This window comes from Ambystoma mexicanum, chromosome 9 (genome assembly GCF_040938575.1).
Source record: "Ambystoma mexicanum isolate Mex_15411 chromosome 9, UKY_AmexF1_1, whole genome shotgun sequence".
NCBI classification, from domain to species: domain Eukaryota; kingdom Metazoa; phylum Chordata; class Amphibia; order Caudata; family Ambystomatidae; genus Ambystoma; species Ambystoma mexicanum.
Window position 1 is genome coordinate 1,219,936,988 of NC_090931.1, and position 18,906 is coordinate 1,219,955,893.

General features: G+C 43.8%; 1 protein-coding gene across 2 annotated transcripts in view; it reads right to left on the bottom strand.

The window, feature by feature from the left end:
• RAB3GAP1 (RAB3 GTPase activating protein catalytic subunit 1) overlaps window positions 1-18,906 on the bottom strand; it is a 1,600,561-nt gene that overhangs the window by 513,641 nt on the left and 1,068,014 nt on the right. For both annotated transcript variants that reach the window (XM_069616562.1, XM_069616561.1), the window contains exon 19: window positions 10,275-10,502. In XM_069616562.1, the coding sequence (XP_069472663.1) occupies window positions 10,275-10,502 (228 nt within the window). The remainder of the gene's footprint in view (window positions 1-10,274; window positions 10,503-18,906) is intronic.

An 18,906-nucleotide genomic window follows, 5' to 3' on the forward strand; every position in this document is an offset into this window, starting at 1 on the left:
AAGGACAGTCACCCAGCCAATCAAACAGGAGTGCAACTTGGGTTACCAAGGGAACCCATGGCAGGGGTCCTAAGACCCCTCCCTCACATCCTGCCTACGCAGACTTTCAGACGCCTTAAGGAGGGCTTCTGTGCAGAAGCTCGCGAAAGGATGGAGAACAAAGGGACCAGACCTAGTTTGGCACACAGAGTAAAACACGAGAAAGACATTTACAAAAAGAAATGGCGAATAAACCCATCCGGAACCGTAATAAAATATATATGGTCAGGCGGGTTTATGTTTGAGGCTAATATAATAGCCTAACACAATACCATAAAAAAGAGGGTAGCTACCACTGCCACCAGCCAAGTCTTAGTGTAAAGGGAGCGAAACAATGCTCCAAGAGGCACAGACAAAAAGGGATAAGAATTAACCCTTTCCAATACTCCATGTAAAATGGGGTGTATTGGGTCTGTGGGTTAAAGTGACTAAAGTAAAGTTAATGGCAACTTTACCTTTTCTGGGGGACAGTAGTCGGCCCCAGAAAATGGAGTCAGGGGGAAGTCTCAAAGACAACCCTGTGTCACCGCACTGAAGGTGCTGTGTAACACACATGAAAAACATGAGGCCATGGTGTAGTTGAGGTTCCAATGCTCAAGATCACACAAAAAGTGAAAACACACACAGCAAAACACATGTAAGAGTGGGAAAAAGGCTAACACTCTTGTTAGGGAGAATTCTCTGTTTAGGCTGAATTTCCCAAGCTAGTGAGTACCCCAGCAGCTTTGCTGGATTTCTGGAGTTTGTTTTTTTCTCCTGCCAAGAGTGAGACTCTTTCTCCCACTCTTGGACATGATTTGTGTTGTTCCTTTGACTGTTAATGTGTTTTATGGGCTATGGGGTCCTTTACTCCATAGGGTCCCATGTGTTTTTACTATGTGTGTTACACCGCACCCTCCGTGCAGTGACACAGGGGTGTCATAGTGACCCCCCACCATAGACTCCATACCCTGGGACTGACTACTGTCTCCCAGGGCATGTAAAGTCACCATTGGCTTTACTAGTCCCAAATTATGAACAGAAACCAGTACAAACCATCATATTGTGGACGTACTGGTCCAGGCAATTCGATTGCCCCGGGGTCTGTTAGTCGAGGGGGCACGTCTCCGTCCCCCCTGATCGTGTTTTGGCTGGTGGCAGTGGATACTACTTTTTATATTCGACCGCAAATATATCTCTATGGGATTTTCCCATTGTTCGAGGCTACCAACTTTAATTATTTAATTCTCATAGCCTCGAACATACCGCCGGTTTATTTATTTAATATTAATTCCCCGGTTGGTGTTTTTTGCCAGAACTCGATTCTAAAATGGCGTTTTTGTTCTCTTCTGTGACTCCAACCCAAGTCGAGCCCTTTGTTCCACTTTTTTGCAGGCTTCTCCACAGAAGCCTCCAAAAGTGGTGCCACTCTGTCTGGGTACCACAGAGGGTGTGGGAGGGGGTTTAGGCACCCTGGAATGAGTTACCTTGGTAACTCAAGTCACACTCTTGTGTGATTGGCCCAAGTGGTGAGCCGGCCGGCTCACCACTTAGCATGTTTGATTGACAGCTAGGCTGAGTGAATGGGGGTGTGCTGCATAAAAGCAGGGACTGGAACTTCAGAAGTCGCCACAGGACCTGAGAATCCGACGAGGGAGAAGCTGAGCTGACCTGCTACGACAACACCACCGGTGGAGCCCTGCGGAATCGACTCACCACTTCCCGACGACAGAGAAGATCTCCCGGCTGGAGAGTCTTCTTCCCCTGACTGGTGGGCACAACCAGTTTACCTTCTTTTCTTCGCATCCCAGGACGTCTTGTGGTCGAATTGCCCGTGCCAAGCACCCCGGCAACCGGATAGCCACTTACCACTGGACCGCGAATAAAAGGACCGCTCCTTTTTAACTGAGAACTCCGCGGCTGGTTTCTTCCCTGGCAGTGCAACGGACTCCTGTCTTCCTCCCCGACGAGATTCTCTCTTCCCCCCGGACGAAGCACCGACTTGCTTCCGCTGCCAGGAACAACTGCCCCCGCTGGAGTATTCTCACCACTTTAAGGTACCGTGTCCGCCAGGCCTCCCTTTCTAAAGATTGCTGCAAGGTAATAATAATCCCTTAACCTTCTGGACTGGGCTGACCGCCTTGACCATCTAACTGGTCCCTTTCTTTTGGTCCAACTCTTTCTGAACCTTTTTCGAGACTTTTGTGCACTTTTCAACCGTGTGACATTGGACACATTTCGTTCTGATCCTCTTAAAGTGGATCCGGCTTTCTGAACTCTAACTTCACGGTTTGACTCTGCCTTCCTCTCTTGCTGTGTTCTTTTGAAAGTGTTGGGATCTGTTTCAATTCATGCTCTGCCTTTCTCTCCCTTTTAAACCGAATTATTAAAGTGCCATCTGCGTTAAGCGCTCACCGCTGTCTGAAAATAAGTGTAGCTTTACTTAAGACGTGTCTAATATTCTTTTAAGGGAGTGTGTTTTATTAGATGTGGTTTTAAATGAATAATTATATCTCTTTTACACCAAGCTCTGGTTAGTGTTGGCTTGTTCTACTGTGTTCTTGTGACCTATTGTGAATACTCTGTATACTGCCTAACTCTTCTTGAGGGAAGTCTGACTGCTCAGCCACAGCTACCAAATAATTATATCTCTTTTACACCAAGTTAGTGTTTACTTGTTCTACTGTGTTCTCTTGACCTTTTGTGAATACTCTGTATACTGCCTAACTCTTCTTGAGGGAAGTCTGACTGCTCAGCCACAGCTACCAAATAATTATATCTCTTTTACACCAAGTCAGTGTTTACTTGTTCTACTGTGTTCTCTTGACCTTTTGTGAATACTCTGTATACTGCCTAACTCTTTTTGAGGGAGGTCTGACTGCTCAGCCACAGTTACCAAGTGAATCTGTGTGGTACAGACTGCTACCAAGTGGGTTTACTGCCAAACACCTGTAGTCTTAAATCTTTTGCAGTGGTCCCAGAGGGAACTGCACAAGTTTCTGCCTAACAACTCTTACCAGGTGAAAAAAAATAAACCCTAGAAATCCAGCAAAGCTGCCGAGTGACCCATTAGGTAAGGGAAATCAGCCATTTATGAGAATTCTCCCTAACAGTCCTTTGTTACCTGCAAAGAAAAACAATGTTAGGTTATACATGGAAACGGGGGACGGCTTATTCGATGAGACTTTTTCTGTGTGTCAGACTCATTGCTCTCAATTGCTGATCCGGTTTATATAAATGAAATTAAGTACAGTGACCATGCACCCATCATACTATCATTGGCAATCACTTTTAATGTTCTTACTGATGATGAATTCTTGCAGGCTCTTGAGGTTAAGTGTCCACATCTTTCATTAAGATGGAATCCGGTATTATGTAGGCGCCTGGCATCCAGGGTCTCTGCGGACTTGTACAGCAAAGTCTTTCTGCCCGTTTTTACCTGGATAAGATCATTTCCACATCAGTAGCGATTGCCTTATCTTTCTTTCTGTCTAACCAAAAACGCCACTTTGCTGACTCTTGAGATTAAAATGTTGAAACGTTAAAAAAACAGTGACCCGAGTATGCTCGACAGTGATCATATTAGTGATAAACAATTCTCTTATCTTAAAAAAAGAATACTTAAAATCTACAAAAATAGAGTTAAAGGAATCCATATTCTACAATATAATAAGCAGAACTGCTCATTGATTAGATCTATCTGTAGGAATAATACTGCGGCTGTCTGGTCCGCCATCAGGAATGGTGGTTCACGCAGTGGGATAGATAGCAAAAACATAATTCAAGCAGAAATATGGAGAACATACATCACCAATAAGTATCAATTGCCTGCTCGATTTACAAATGTAAAATATGTATTGCCTTCTTATTCATTGCTGAAACCACTTAAGTGGTCTATTTCGGATATTGAATGGGTCATTAAGCGTTTGTCAAACTCCTGTGCTGTTGGACCAGATTGTATACCATCATGTGTTTATAATGCCGATCAAGCCTTTTGGGCCAAGATTTTGAAAATTAAGTTTGACAAAATTATTAGTTTAGCAATCTTATCGATTTTAATTCCAATTTTTAAAAATGGCGATCCATCTAAGCCGGAAAACTATAGGCCTATCTCGCTAACTGATGCTACAGCTAAAGTTTTTTCAATTCTTATCCTAGCTGACCTTGAAAAATACCTCCATTTACATAACATATTCGTAATTCCAAATAGGTTTTAGACGATCTATGAGCACCACGTTAAATGCTACAATCATGGCTCATCTGTTGGCAGGGACAAAATCAAAATAACTTAGTCCAATTTACATAGCTTCCACAGATAGGTCTGCGGCATTTGATTCTGTAGTGCGTAACTTACTTTGGTCAGAGATGTCCAAATTTGGCATTACAGAGCAACTGCTTTATTGGATCCTAAAATTCCAGTCTAATATATTTTACAAGATCCGGATAACTCAAGGCGGAGCCGCTACTGACCCTGTAATGTCATATCTAGAACTGAAACAAGGTTGCAATCTGGCAGCAACGTTGTTCAACTTATATCTGTCCGACAATATTTGGAACTTTGGTAACACCTTTGCTGCCAGATTAAGCTCCTTGAGGTTGCATTGGATAGCCTTTGCAGATCACATTGTGCTGCTCGACTTGACTCCATCTGGTTTGCAAAAGAAGTTGCAGCTTTTTGATGAATTTGCATTTCAACACAACTTGAAACCAAACGCAACAAAGACCAACATTATGGTGATCGATGCAGGCAAAAAACGTAAACAATTTGTTTGGAAAAATCAACGGTGACGTTATAGCTCACCCCAAGAAATGATTTATCTTAGATACCGGTTAACTAACACTTCCTCTATAAAATCTTGGGTTGATCATCTACAATCCAAGGCTAGACCCCTTCAAAGTCAAATGAAAATCATTTTTTCAAAATACTGCAAATTCTCCTTGATCCCGCTTTTGGAGTTCATGGCCTTAAAGGTAGAACCAGTTCTCTTGTACTCTTTGGATAAATGTTTACTTAATTTACATCAACAGCTTAATAGCTTAAGGGTGTTTTTAATCTGCCCTGCGCCTTTCTGCTTCGATTCCTAATTGCATTATTCAACATGAGCTGGGATTAATATCAGTGTCTAGCAGATGGGAGTGGAGACCACTATCGAACTATAGTATTATCTTAGTTCCAACAGGTAATTCCCTGTAGCAAGATTTACATCAAATGACAAAGGGATGTACTTCTCGTTCCTTTATGGCCTATAATGCAAGGATCTTATCATTATTGGACGAAATTGGGGTCGTCTTATGTGACCTACATATGCGTCCTGGTTACGTAAAAAAAAAGAGATGGCTGTTGCTCATACTAAGCTATTTTTCCTTGCAACATCACACGCATGTATTTCATGCGTTTTAAAATGACTCAATTGTATACGTTGGAAAGGACAGTACACTGGGGTCAACCTAAGGATAGGCATATGCCCATGAATTGCAGATTTCCAAATTGTTTAGAACCAGTGGAAACATTAAAACATCTTATATTGGAATGTCCTCATTTAAGAGAACCGAGGACAAACATGTTGAAGCGATTTGTCAATCCCAATGACGATTGTATGGATTCCTTGTGGAATCGGATGATGCTAGGTCAAAGGAGAGCTTTCATTTTTGCTTTAGTTGCATTTTTAAAGTTGATTGAAAATTAAATATCAACCTTGTAAATAATTGTGCATAGTTATTAGTTATCCATTGAGCTTGTTAATGTGATTTATACGTTGTAGTATCTGCTCGTTTTTTTGTTTTTCCCATGATGTGTCCAATCAATTCATTGTATGTCAGGACTGTATTCTAAGCTATTGTTTTTAGTTTTTATCCTACTTAATATTTTTTTCTCATTTCATTTCGATGTAATTTTGTAAAGGTTTATTTTAACCACAAACACATTTTTAAAAAAAATTAAAAAGAAAATAGATCACTATTTTTTATACTTACATTTGGACACTTTGGAAAAATAAAACACAAGACAGATTTGCAAAAGCATGCATTCAGGTCCTTGCTGATGCTCCTTGCGCAGGTTTGTTGTAATCCTGTCCACCACTTCAGGCTGTAGCTGCAAGCAGAATATTTTTTCCCATTCAAACCTAGGGTTTCTGCCATGGCGCATGCCCCAATAAGCATATCATAGTACAAATGTGTCCTTGCTCAGGGCCACGCCCATTGCGCAGGCACCTAAGTTATATCACAATTTGTTATACTTACATTTTGACACAACCAAAACACAGGACGGATTTGCAAAACCATGCTTTGAGGTCCTTGCAAATGTTTGCTGCAATCCTGTCCAGCACTTCGGGCTGTAGCCACTAGCAGAATTATTTTCTCCATTCAAACCTATACCGATTTTGAAATACTTTACCACACAGCCGGTCTATGGTGGCCATGCCCACTTTAACCCCATTGCTGGTCCTTCGTGGTCGTGGCCAGTAGCCAGATTCTGGCTAATCCAGACAATCTGGCCACTGCCCATGGCCACAGGTTATACCTCAGTCATTAAAGGTAGATCACTATTTTTTGTACCTACATTTTGACACTTTTCAAAAAAGAAAACACATACACATTTGCAAAACCATGCTTTCCGGTCCTTGCAAATGCTTCTTGCACGTGTTTGCTGCAAATCTGTCCATGTTTTATGTTTTGAAATGTGTCAAAATGTACAACAAATAATCATATAACTTCGCCCCTACTAAACAAAGTCCATTCGCACTTTACACAAACAGTCATGGTTGGGGCTATAATCTTTGTGAAAACATATGTGCAGATTTGTCAAACGGCAACAAAGTTAATAAGCCATCTAAAAATGTTGAGACCCCTTCTAATTTTGCAGTCTCTTGACAAAATCCCACCAAACTTTGCAAAAACATTCAAATAAATCAAATCGTTTTTCCAAACTTTGTGCAGATTCGTCAAACGGCACCAAATTTATAAGCCTTTCAAATATTTTGGGACACCCCGCTCAAATTTTTCCCCCCCTTGGCGAAACAGCACCAAACTTTGCATAACCTAAAATGATCTTGCAAAATTTCATGCAGTTTCATTGAGTGGAGTTATAAACCATCCAAAAACTGCTTCACCGACTATGCAATGCAGAAATATGGCTTTTTATGGCCATATCTCATCCCATCCTCATCACCTTTCACCTCCCCAGAGATAGTTTCATTTGTTTGACAAATGCAATGTTGTGTTTTTTAATATGTTTTTATGGCGAAGTCGGCGGAATACGGGCGCTGTTCGCGAATCCAACATGGTGTCCATTTAAAAATGTTGACGCACCTCACGTTTTTAATTGAACAATCAGCAGGCGCGTATGATGTCCGTGAACGTCACGCTGTTCTCTGAATGGTCCAGAGGCGTCCGTGAATTCGAATCAGAAAATTAGTTTGTGGACCAGACCCAGATATCACTTTTTTTTACCTACTTTTTGGCCATTTTTAAAGAAACTACTGGATGGATTTACACCAAATTTACAAAATTACGCTTTCGAGACCAGGCCGCCGCTCCTGGCACAGATTTGGTGAAAATCCTTCCAGCGGTTTGGGCTGTAGGTGTGGGGAAAAATGTATTTCCATTGCGTCTACGAGGATTTCCACATATATTGGGACCCTTCCCCTATAAATGTGCTCCCTCCCCTGGACGAAATCGCACCAAACTTCACAAAATCATTCTGAGGGGGGCATATACTTATTTTTGAAAAGTCTGGTGAGGCTTTGTCCAGGGGGTGCTAAAGTTATAAGCCACCCAAAAAGTGATCTATGAGTTGAGCAAAGTAACCATATGAAGCCATTTTAAATATTGTGAGGAATCTGAGGGTGTCCTCACTTCCTCCTCGGGTATATCCTCCACTCAGAGAGTCTAGGAGAAAGAGTTATATGGGCCTAGTTGGACAGCGAAAATAATGGATGTGCCATACACCCAAATCTACTCTCCCGGGGGTGGAAGAGAATGGGAAAAAGAAAACATAGGTTGTATACATGGCCATACAGAAAATCACCCATTAAACCAGCTCTCCATCACCATCTTGGGTACAAAATTCCATCTTACTGTAGCTGTAATTCCCAACTTGCCGACTCAATTAGTTCTGGCTACTGATGTACCCCAATTCGATCAATGGTTCACCCAAGTAGCTCAAATAGGGATTGGACTACAGAAAATCAAACAGGCCTATGTATCCCAAAAGAACAACAAAAAATGGTATGGTATGGGGAATGGTATGTGAGGAATCCGAGGGCGTCATCACTTCCTCACTGGGTATATCCTCCTCTCAGATAGTCTGGCAAAGACCAAAACTACCGGATCCTGACCCTGGGGGTGGAGAAGCGAGGGAGGATCACCTAGGCAGAGGGTCCTTGGGGATTGGGGAGAGGATATCCATAGAAGAGACATGGTATCCCACCATTACTTTTGAGAACATACCCTCCCCCGGCCTTCATAGGCTATAGTAGAGCATTTCCCCTATGTCTAAACCACTCTTGTACTGGGACGAGGAAGAGGCGACAAGGAACAGTACACACGGTCATGTCACTTCAGCACTCTAATTAGGGTCAGGCAAAGGGCTTACACCTAGAGCCAATTGCCAGGCCACAGGTGTATATAAGGAGAAAGAAATCAGAAGGACAGAGAATCCAGCTGGGAGAGAGCCCAGAACGCAGGAGACAGTGTCCAGTGTGGAGAAAGGAGCCTTTGAAGACAAGCAGAGAAACACTGCAGCCCGCCTGGGCTGTGAGAAGGGTCATAGCCCTGCAAGGTACAAGGCAGCATGTTCCCACCACTGGAGCTGGGGGACCCTGAAGATGCCAGGGAGCCACAGCGTACAGCGGGAAGGTTCGGAGGAGGGGAGCTAGGCTCGCCGAGGCTCCCGACGGGACAATGGGAAGTGAGCAAATGCCAAGGAGAAAACCAAAGGCACTAAGTGGAGTTGTTGGAAACGGGTAACTGACGGTAAGGGAAAGTCATGCCAGGGCACTCCTGGGGCTTGAGCTTGGGCATGCAAGGATGCCGATTGGAAAAATGTAAAAGAAATTTGGGTCCAGAGCGCAAACAAGAGTTTCATGAAACCTGAACAAGCTGATGAATATTACCTGCAATTGTTGAAATCTGAACTGAAGTGAAGTTATGTGAAACATATGAAATTAATCGTATCTGCAATTTTAAATACTGAAGTAAAGTTGTGTGAAGCATGTGAAACCTATTGTGTGAACGAAAGGAAAGTGAAATACAATTTTGACAATACTGAAATTCAAATAAAGAAGTCAATGAACATTGTGAGAATAAGAATTAAAAAAGAGCCGGTAACAAGGACTTCTTGAAACCAAGTGAGAAGTACAAGGAATATAACACTATTGCAAAGTGTGAAAGTGTGTTTAGGAGGAAAGGAAAGGAAAGTCTGCCCAAAGTGAACGTTGTTAAAGTCATGTGGAGGCAGAGCCTAGAAGGCTGCCAAAGACTAAAGTGCTGCAAACAGCTATATGATGCAGGTTTAAAGAGGGAGCCTGTGTCTGTAAGGAACTTTAAGAAGAGAACCAGTGACTATAATGAAGTACCAAGGCTTTTCAGTTGCATGACCTGTGATGAGAGGACCGTGTGGTCCGACAACTGCGCCTAGACCTGAAAGCCCCATTTCAACTGCAAAGTTGATGTGGAAAAGTTACTTAGGAACTGCGTTAAACTTAGGGAAGGGAACCCTGAGGCCTTATATTGGAACTGTGTTGAAGTTGAGGAACCCCAAGATCCTTGTTGATACTGTTACCTTTGGGGACAGGATCTCTTAGGTTTGGTATGGGAAGGTGCTTTGAAATTAAAAAAGGGCTATACTACAAACCAAAGAGCTGGAAGAAGCTCAGATCTTTATTCTGAACACTATTTTTGTGGTTTCTGACAACCCTACACTATGTATCTTTAGATATGAGGGTAAGCATAGGTTTTGGACACAGACAGACTTTTAAGTTGAACTCCAGGACGTAGACGATCATTAGCTTCTTTAGGTAGGCAAATCCCACCTTAGGATAGGGCACGTTAGGCCTTCTCCCATCCTGACATTTAAGCTAATAAAAGTATTTTGTTTGAGCTTTGAATCTGTTGTCCGCGTCTTGCTTCATGATGCCTTCACAAAGTACACTTTCATATTTTGCAAGATGTAGCAATTAATATATCCAATAGTGAATAATCAAAGGATGTTATTGCACACTTATAAGGAATAAAGTATTGTGATACCACGATCTTACCTTTTCAGCCTCCCTTGTGTCATCAAACAGTCTTCTCTGCCTACGTGCCGGGACAGGCTTGGCAGTTTCCCATGCCTCCACCCACATGTTACTAGGAATCTTCATTCTGGCACTCAGTTCTCCTTTGATTACTTTATTACCTTCATCATCAACCACCTCTTCTTCAACGTAATCTCTAGGAGAATACCATCGCACAAAATCTTCCAAACAACAACCAGGGTTAGCTGCCTACAATAAAAGAATGTGTGAACATTTAGAACCCCCTACTATGATAAATAATATTTTGGAAATTAAAAGAAACATTGCAAAAATATCTGGTCATGTTTAGCGGTACACTAACTTGTGAACATGCATAAGAGAATAAAGATTATTTTACGTACCACTGGGAATGCTCTTCCTGGTTAATATGCTATTCCTCTCACACAATCCTTATCTTTGAAACAGCTCCAGGCACAGACTAGATCTGGGAAACTTCAAATGACCACTAGCAGGCTTAGGTGTGATTCCATACCTGGCTACATCGCAGCATTATGGAAGCTGATGGTAACAAAGGTAAAATTGCTGGTATACTTATATGAACTGAACATCCCCCCATACATCTACTGTACTCCATAGAACAATGGTAGAGCCATCACCAAATTAGCCTAATGCAAGATGCAAGTAATCATAATATTCCAAATAGTTCCGGAATTGTTGGAAGAGTGATGACAAATAAGTGAGATCATATGCACCAGAAAGAATATTTCCCTAAGTAAGTAATGTATTCTTTGAATGAATACCTTCCTCCCACAGACTCACTTTCTTTAAAAGTTCCAAAAGCACTACTAGAATACAGGAGCGTGGGACACAGATAACAAAGAATCAACATTCTAGTAATGCTTATCAAATGTATGCAGCCACTGGTAGCCTGACAGTTGTCCAGGAAAGGAACATCTCTCTCTGCAAGGGGAAAGTAGCCGTACGACCCTTGGTCGATTGTGCCCTGATGCCACCAGGAAATCTCCTCGTTTGTCACCTGATAGCTAGTCCTGAAGCACATGGACAGTTTTCAGATGGTTAGTTTGGTTAATTTCCAGCAATTTCTGGAGCCATCAAATCCAACAAACCTCTGATTATCAATTTGATACTCTTTGAGCCAAGGCACATACAAGGGAAGTGTCCACTTGGGTTTAATAAGATGAAATGCCTCTGCTTTTGAAGTATGTGGTGGATGGAAGAACATGAAAATAGGAAATAAATGAGAAAGGTGAAAGTACAAGACCATTCTTAGAAGAAAGGAGGGTTTTATTTTTGCATTTGGAAAGTCTAGGAAATGGTCTGAACAAACCTCTTAGGGCTTGATTAACCAGTACACAGACATGATAGGCATCAGGAATATAGGTCTCATTGTCAAGAGCCTGACTGGGCGGCAATACAAGCAACAGTCCTCATGAAAGTCAGTACCAGGTTCAAGTCCTAGGACCGGACCAATATGGCTGGAGAAGAAAAAAAGGAGTTAGCCAATCCTTTCAAAATGGCAAACCATCAGTAAGTATAAAGTATAACCCTTGCGCTCAGAGGTTCTCTTAAACCGCAAGACTACAGATAAAAAAAGGTTTTAACGCAGCCTATATATACTGAGGCAACTTCTGGGAAAACAGCAACAAGAAATCCAAAACCATGGCAGGGAACAACAATGGGTTGAGACATTTACCACATCACAAAACGGAACATTTCCTCCAGGTTTTTAGCACCTTGTGGGGAGTTTGGGGGAGACAACCAATCAGGAGGCTAGGAACGTGGACTGAAACTGCCAATCTAGCTTGCGTTCCAAGCCGCCCCATGGCCGGTTCCCCTGCCTGCCATCTCCCCCACAACATCCGCCCCATTTTTAATATCCCCTTCCCACTTACTTAATAGCTGGGGCGGCAGTGAACGCCGCCACTCCAGCTGCTGCTTCCGCTTCATGAGGCCACCATGAAAATGGAAGAGGGGCTCCGTATGGAGCCCTGCCTTCCCAATCCACGATGGCCATCTTGGAACAATATTTTCTTTCCGTGAACGGGACACTGTGAGGCAAACCGTTCACAGAAAGCTAATACTTCAAAAGCTAATACTTCAAATTAGGCCTGTTCCAGCCCATGAAACGGGTGCTAATAGCGTTAAGTACCCATTCCACGGTCTACACCGGGGTGGAAGTCTGTGGAACGGGTACTTAACGCCATAAAATTGGCTTCAGAGTCTGCCTACAGAACAATACTGTCACATTAAAAACAGTTCTCAGATGGTGCAAATTTGTGCCCCTCAATAGCAATGCATGGCGGTTCAGGATTCTCAAGCTTGGATGAAAACTTAATCTCCTGCTTATAGAAGAGGGAGTCTCCGCCACTATACAGAACAAATTGCTAAGTCCAAGAGGAATACGTATCAAGCTCAACTCGAAGGACCAGAATAATCAAAGTAAATTGTGTAAAAGCATACACAAGATTGACATGCCAATCCACAACCAAGACATGCATCAGAGACATTAAGCTGGCAAGCTCCCGGAAGCCGAACATGGGACACATGTGGAGGCAAATAGATCGATCTGAAGCTGTCTCCTAGGTCTTCTCCAGATTGAACACTCACTTGTGGCAAATCGATTGTGACCCACTCAAAGTGACCGCCAATTGGTCCGTGTTAGGAGGGTTTTTCAAAGTCACTACCTGTGGCAGTACTTGGCAAATCTAGGGTTAAGCAATGTTTCCACAACTACTTATTGAACTTAAATACTCTTAAAGTAACTAGGACCAAACAGTAAGGCTGAACTCTGGAGGAAGCGGCACTGTTGTGTGCTACCCTTATCACTTGACAGAAATAGTAAATAAAAAGAGGCACACAGGTATGCAAAGATATACTTCTAATTTATTACAGTACTACACTAAGGCAAACTTGAAATATTCAAAGTTAAGCAAAAACAGCTACATAAATATATATAGCTCTCAGTTGGGTAACTCTCTATGGGTTGCATGCTACTTTAATATCACAAAAACATATTAAACAAAAGAATGCAAAGGCAAAAGTAAACTGACCGTTGATAAAGCAAAACAGAACACAGAACTTACACTTTTAAAAATCATGTACTAAACAGCAGACATCCATCCCTAGATAAAGATTCTCTGGAAGTCTTGGTGACTCAAAATGTCCCTGAGTGTCACAGGTGAGTAGCCCAGGAGAGGCCACCTAGATCAGTAGTGCAGGACAAAAAAGGGAGTAAGTGCTGAGCAAAAGAAGTTGTAGAAAGCTGACTTAAGGGACTTAAATCAGGTGGAAGAGTTGTTAGAAGCAGCTACCTGTTTTAGGGATAATCAGGATGACCCCTAGAAGTACAGACCCAGGGCACCACTGCCCTCGGAGAGCCCCAGATAGCACTAAGAAAAGGAGGTCTTGAGGACTTGGTGCTCAATGGAAACCCAATGGGGGGAGGGTCAAGTATTCTCAAGTTCCGAACCCCAAGAAAGGTAGCAAGAGTTCCAGGAGGCAGTAAATCACAGGGGAAGACTTGCTTCTCCATCGTTGGAGTCATGGAGGGTCATAGGTTTAATGGCAATCATCGCAGGTTGTCTTTTAGTTGCTCTGCAGACCTCAATCGTCAGGGGTTGGAGACGCTAGATCAGTCCCACAACTCAGCATCTGGTGCCACTGAAAGAAAACTGGCCCAAAAACATGAGAAGGATTCTCTGCTCAATGGAAGAGAGCTTATTCCCTATTGGTTTTAGTTATGAATAGCGGTGGCACTGACCACCAAAACCTGCACATGTTTGTGAGGGAAGCCACTAAAGTAAGCTTGATAGCTCTGTTACGGAGAATTCTCTCTTTAGGCTGAATTTCCTAACCTAGTGAGTCCCCCAGCAGCTTTGCTGGATTTCTGGAGTTTGTTTTTTTCTCCTGCCAAGAGTGAGACTCTTTTTCTCCCACTCGTGGACATGATTTATGGTGTTCCTTTGACTGTTAATGTGTTTTATGGGCTATGAGGTCCTTTACTCCATAGGGTCTCATGTGTTTTTACTATGTGCTTTACACAGCACCCTCCGTGCAGTAACACAGGGGTGTCATAGTGACACCCCACCATAGACTCCATACCCTGGGACTGACTACTGTCTCCCAGGGCATGTAAAGTCACCATTGGCTTTACTAGTCCCAAATTATTAACAGACACCAGTACAAAGCATCATATTGTGGATGTACTGGTCGGGGCAATTAGATTGCCCTGGGGTCTGTTAGTCGAGGGGGCACGTCTCCGTCCCCCCTGATCGAGTTTTGGCTGGTGGCAGTGGATACTACTTTTTATATTCGACCGCGAATATTTCCCTATGGGATTTTCCCATTGTTCGAGGCTACCAACTTTAATTATTTAATTCTCATAGCCTCGAACATACCGCCGGTTTATTTAATTAATATTAATTCGCCGGTTGGTATTTTTTGCCAGGACTCGATTCTAAAATGGCATTTGTGTTCTCTTCTGTGACTCCAACCCAAGTCGAGCCCTTTGTTCCACTTTTTGGTGGGCTTCTCCACAGAAGCCTCCAAAAGTGGTGCCACTCTGTCTGGTTACCACAGGGGGCGTGGGAGGGGGTTTTAGGCACCCTGGACTGAGTTACCTTGGTAACTCAAGTCGCACTCTTGTGTGATTGGCCCAAGTGGTGAGCCGGCCGGCTCACCACTTAGCATGTTTGATTGACAGCTAGGCTGAGTGAATGGGGGTATGCTGCATAAAAGCAAGGCTTTTGGGACTGGAACTTCAGAAGTCGCCACAGGACCAAATAATCCGAAGAGGGAGAAGCTGAGCCGACCTGCAACGATGACACCACCGGTGGAGCCCTGCTGAATCAACTCACTCCTTCCAACGACAGAGGAGATCTTCATCCCAAAGAGTCTTCTTCCTTTGACTGGTGGGGATAACCAGTTTGCCCGCCTTTTCGCCTTCCCGGACCATCTCGTGGCCGCCTTGCCTGTGCCAAGCAGCCTGGCAACCGGGATACCACGTTTTTCCACGACTGCGAATAAAAGGGTAGTACCTTTTTACCGGAGAACTCCGCGGCTGGTTTCTTCCCTGGCAGTGCAACGACCTTCAGCTTTCCTTCACGTCAAGATCTTCTCTTCCTCTGGACGACGCCGCGACTTGCATCCACTGCCAGGAACAACTGCCCCCGCTGAAGGATTCTCTCCACTTTCAAGGTACTGTGTCCGCCTGGCCTCCCTCGCAACGGTCTGTGTGGGGTGTCTCGTAAATCCTCAATTTACCACTTGGGTTGGCTAACAGCCTAGGCTAGGCTGGCTAACTGAACTTTTCTGAGCTGAACTAATTCCTTTTTAAACTCTCTGCAAGACCCTCCAAGCCTTTTAAACTGTGTGATCCTGGGCACATTGGTGTTCTACTCTCTCCAAGAGGGAGCCTGGCCTCTGAACATTTTGCTCACAAATAGACTTTGACTTTCCTGCCTTGCTGAGTGCTTCTAAAGTATTGTGTTGTGTGCTGTTCCTAATTTCTGCCTTTTCCCTCCCTTTTTCTTAAACTTATTGGAGTGCCATCTTTAGTTAAGCGCTCACCTCTGTCTGGAAATAAGTGGTGTTAACGAAGACTTGTCTAATAAGGAAAAAGGGATGTATATATATTAATAGTGACTGTGTTTTTAAACTTGCTTATAATAATAGTGCTAGAGTGTTTCTAAGTGTGTCTTTAAATAAATAATTATATACTTGATACCAAAAGCTCTGGTCAGTGTTTGCTTGTGCTACTGTATTTTGGTACCTATCTTGTATACTATATATACTGTCTAACTCTTCCTGAGAGAAGTCTGGCTGCTCAGCCACAGCTACCAGGTAAATCTGGGTGGTACAGACTGCTACCAATTGGGTTTACGGCCAACACCTGTAGTCTTGAGCCTTTTGCAGTGGTCCCTAAGGGAACTGCACAGGTTTCTGCCTAACAATCAGGAAAAAGGGTTCAATATAAAATGGGTGAGACATAGTATCCCCCTTCCTCTTGTGACAGTCAACCTAACCCTCCCCCAACTTTTATGGGCTATTACAAACCAGTACTGATAAGAAGAGGCAACAGCGTGATAAAGATTACCTCTTTTCACCACTTTGGTAGTGGGACGAAGAAGATGCCTGTAAGGAGCTGTGAGAGTCAGCACTAACCCTCTAATCATGGTCAGGCAGGGCCAATCAGGTCTTCACAACTGCAGCCAGTCAAAAGGCTGCAGGTGTATACAGAGAAGGAGAAAGAGACAGAGCAACAGTGAGACCTGAGAGCGGAGGAGCAGCAGGAGACCCATGTGAGGAGGCAGTCGTGGTGGTCCAGGAGGAAGAACCAAGATGCCGGCAAAAGACCCGAGGGCTTGTGGGACCCAAGGTGAATGGGCTTTGTAATTTCTGGGAGCATCCAAGGCTCGGCACAAGCAGCAGGAGCTGCTGAAGAGCGGGGAAACCCGAGGTCGCAGGCTGCATCTGAGAACAAGTGTCAGAGGTGCCGGCACGAAGGAGAAACTATGCACTGAGGAGGTGAAGCTTGCACCGGTGGGTTTTTCCCGATCCTGGAGCTGAAAGGAAGCTGAAGGAACCATCGAACAAACCCAAAGGAGGCTGGTGAGTGTCAGACGGACGCTCCAGTGTCGGGAAGTTAACGAACCTCCAGTGAGTAACGGTCCGTGAACTTTAACAACTAAGCACATATTGAATACCAAAATATACTTAACATTAAAGGTAAACAAATACATTGAATATCAAATTCACTCAGAGTTTGGCTTTGATGCAAACAAGTGTACGGTTCAAACCAAATATAACTAAGCAATATAAAACCGCTTTTGAACTCTGAACTGGAATTCAACCATCATGAATTTATGTTGCACAATGAGTTGCATTTAACCTGAAAGGCTGGAGGAATCCTAAACAATGAACTGTAATGACTGAGTGCAGTGTGGCAACGCTACAACTTGACAAGAGGTGTTTGATGCATGATGGCAGAGCCACGAGAACAACAAGGAGAAGCCAGATGAAAAAAAAGAGTACACCGTAAAGGCAACAGGCCAATAAAAGGAGCCAAGTGAAGGTGACTTGGTGCACAGGAGCCAGTGTCAAGAATCCTGCGTGTAGGCTAAGGGACCCAGTGATCCTGGTTTCGTGACCTGTGATGGGTGGACTGAAGAACCCTGAATGGGGATAGCTAAAGGACACCATAAAGCAAGCCACCGCTGCAAAACCTTTGAAAAGACTGAAACAAGTGAACTCTTGGGGAAGGGAATCCTGAGGCTTGAGGTATTACACTTGTTCTCTTGGGAACCAAGTCCCCAAGACCCTTTTTTTGTTTGGATTGTGTGAGAAACCTAAAGGTGTCTCACCCGCTAGTCCCCGGGGATCTGTCATTCAGGTGGCCAGGACACGACCATCGCATTTCCTGGGGGTGGACCAGTGCCGGAGGATCACCTGGATGAGGGGTTCCCGGGGAGTAAAAGTGGGACACCGCAGGGCGAGATGCAGTATCGCAGTATCCCCTTCCTTGTAAAACCTTTTCCACATCCTACGAGGTAGGATACGTAGGAACTCAAACCCCCCCCCCTTTTTCCAACATGAATGTTGTTTCACGGGCAGCTCACTCTGAGAGAAAACAGACTAACACTTGGGCAGTATACCTGACATGTCCGAACACAAGGGTCAGGCAGAGTCAGGCAATTACTGATAATTACACACACCTGACTTCCATCACACTTCCCCACAGAGATAAAAGGCAGAGCACGAAAACACACTTGGAGCAAGGCAAAACACACAAAGAAGCAGCAGTTTCGAGATAGCAGTTTAAAACAAGGATAAAGGTGATGTGTCCAGAGAGGGCTGCAAGGAGGGAACTACCCTTGACCTTTTGTGTGATTAACTGCAACTTTCAAGAGGCCTCGCGGTAAAGAAACAAACATAAGACTGGGAATTACAGCTGAAGAACAGTGCAGTGTGTGTCGAAGGTTAATGGGGAACTCCCGCATTGATAGCCAAGGCGGGGAGCAGTGATTGGCAACGTGGTACGGTCCTTGGCTACGACAACAAAGTAGCCAGTGAATTCAGCAAAGCCGGTGAGTCGGAGAGACGGATAGCAGACCGGACTGTGTTACGATCAAGGTTGCAAGCAGCAACATTGTATGAGGAAAGATGACTTGTATATGATTGAACTTTATGAAACCAAAATAGGTACCACATACAGAGTGGTCGGCACCACGTGGGTGCTGATTCAAATGATCTCTGTTTGGTATCCAACTGAGCATGTGAGAATTAGTGAACTGCAATATCGAATTGGTCCTGCAACGGGTCAAGCCAAACCCAGTGCACATTCAAAAGTCTTCGATAGCTAATACGAACTGTAATTGGTATGAGCCCAGCTGAGGGAGAGTAATTGTTAAGAGAGAGACTAATTGTGAAAAGGGGATCTGAGCCTGACTGAGGGGAATCCGGGGTGTACTGTGAGTCACCCGAGAAGAGATATACGAATGGTAATTGGTCAGAACCTGGCTGAGGGGAACTAATTGTGTAAAAGAGATCAGAGCCTGGCTGCTGGGGATACAGGGTGAAGAGTGAATCGTCCTACTTGAATACATGGAAAGGAGCTTTTTGTTTGTTTGATTCC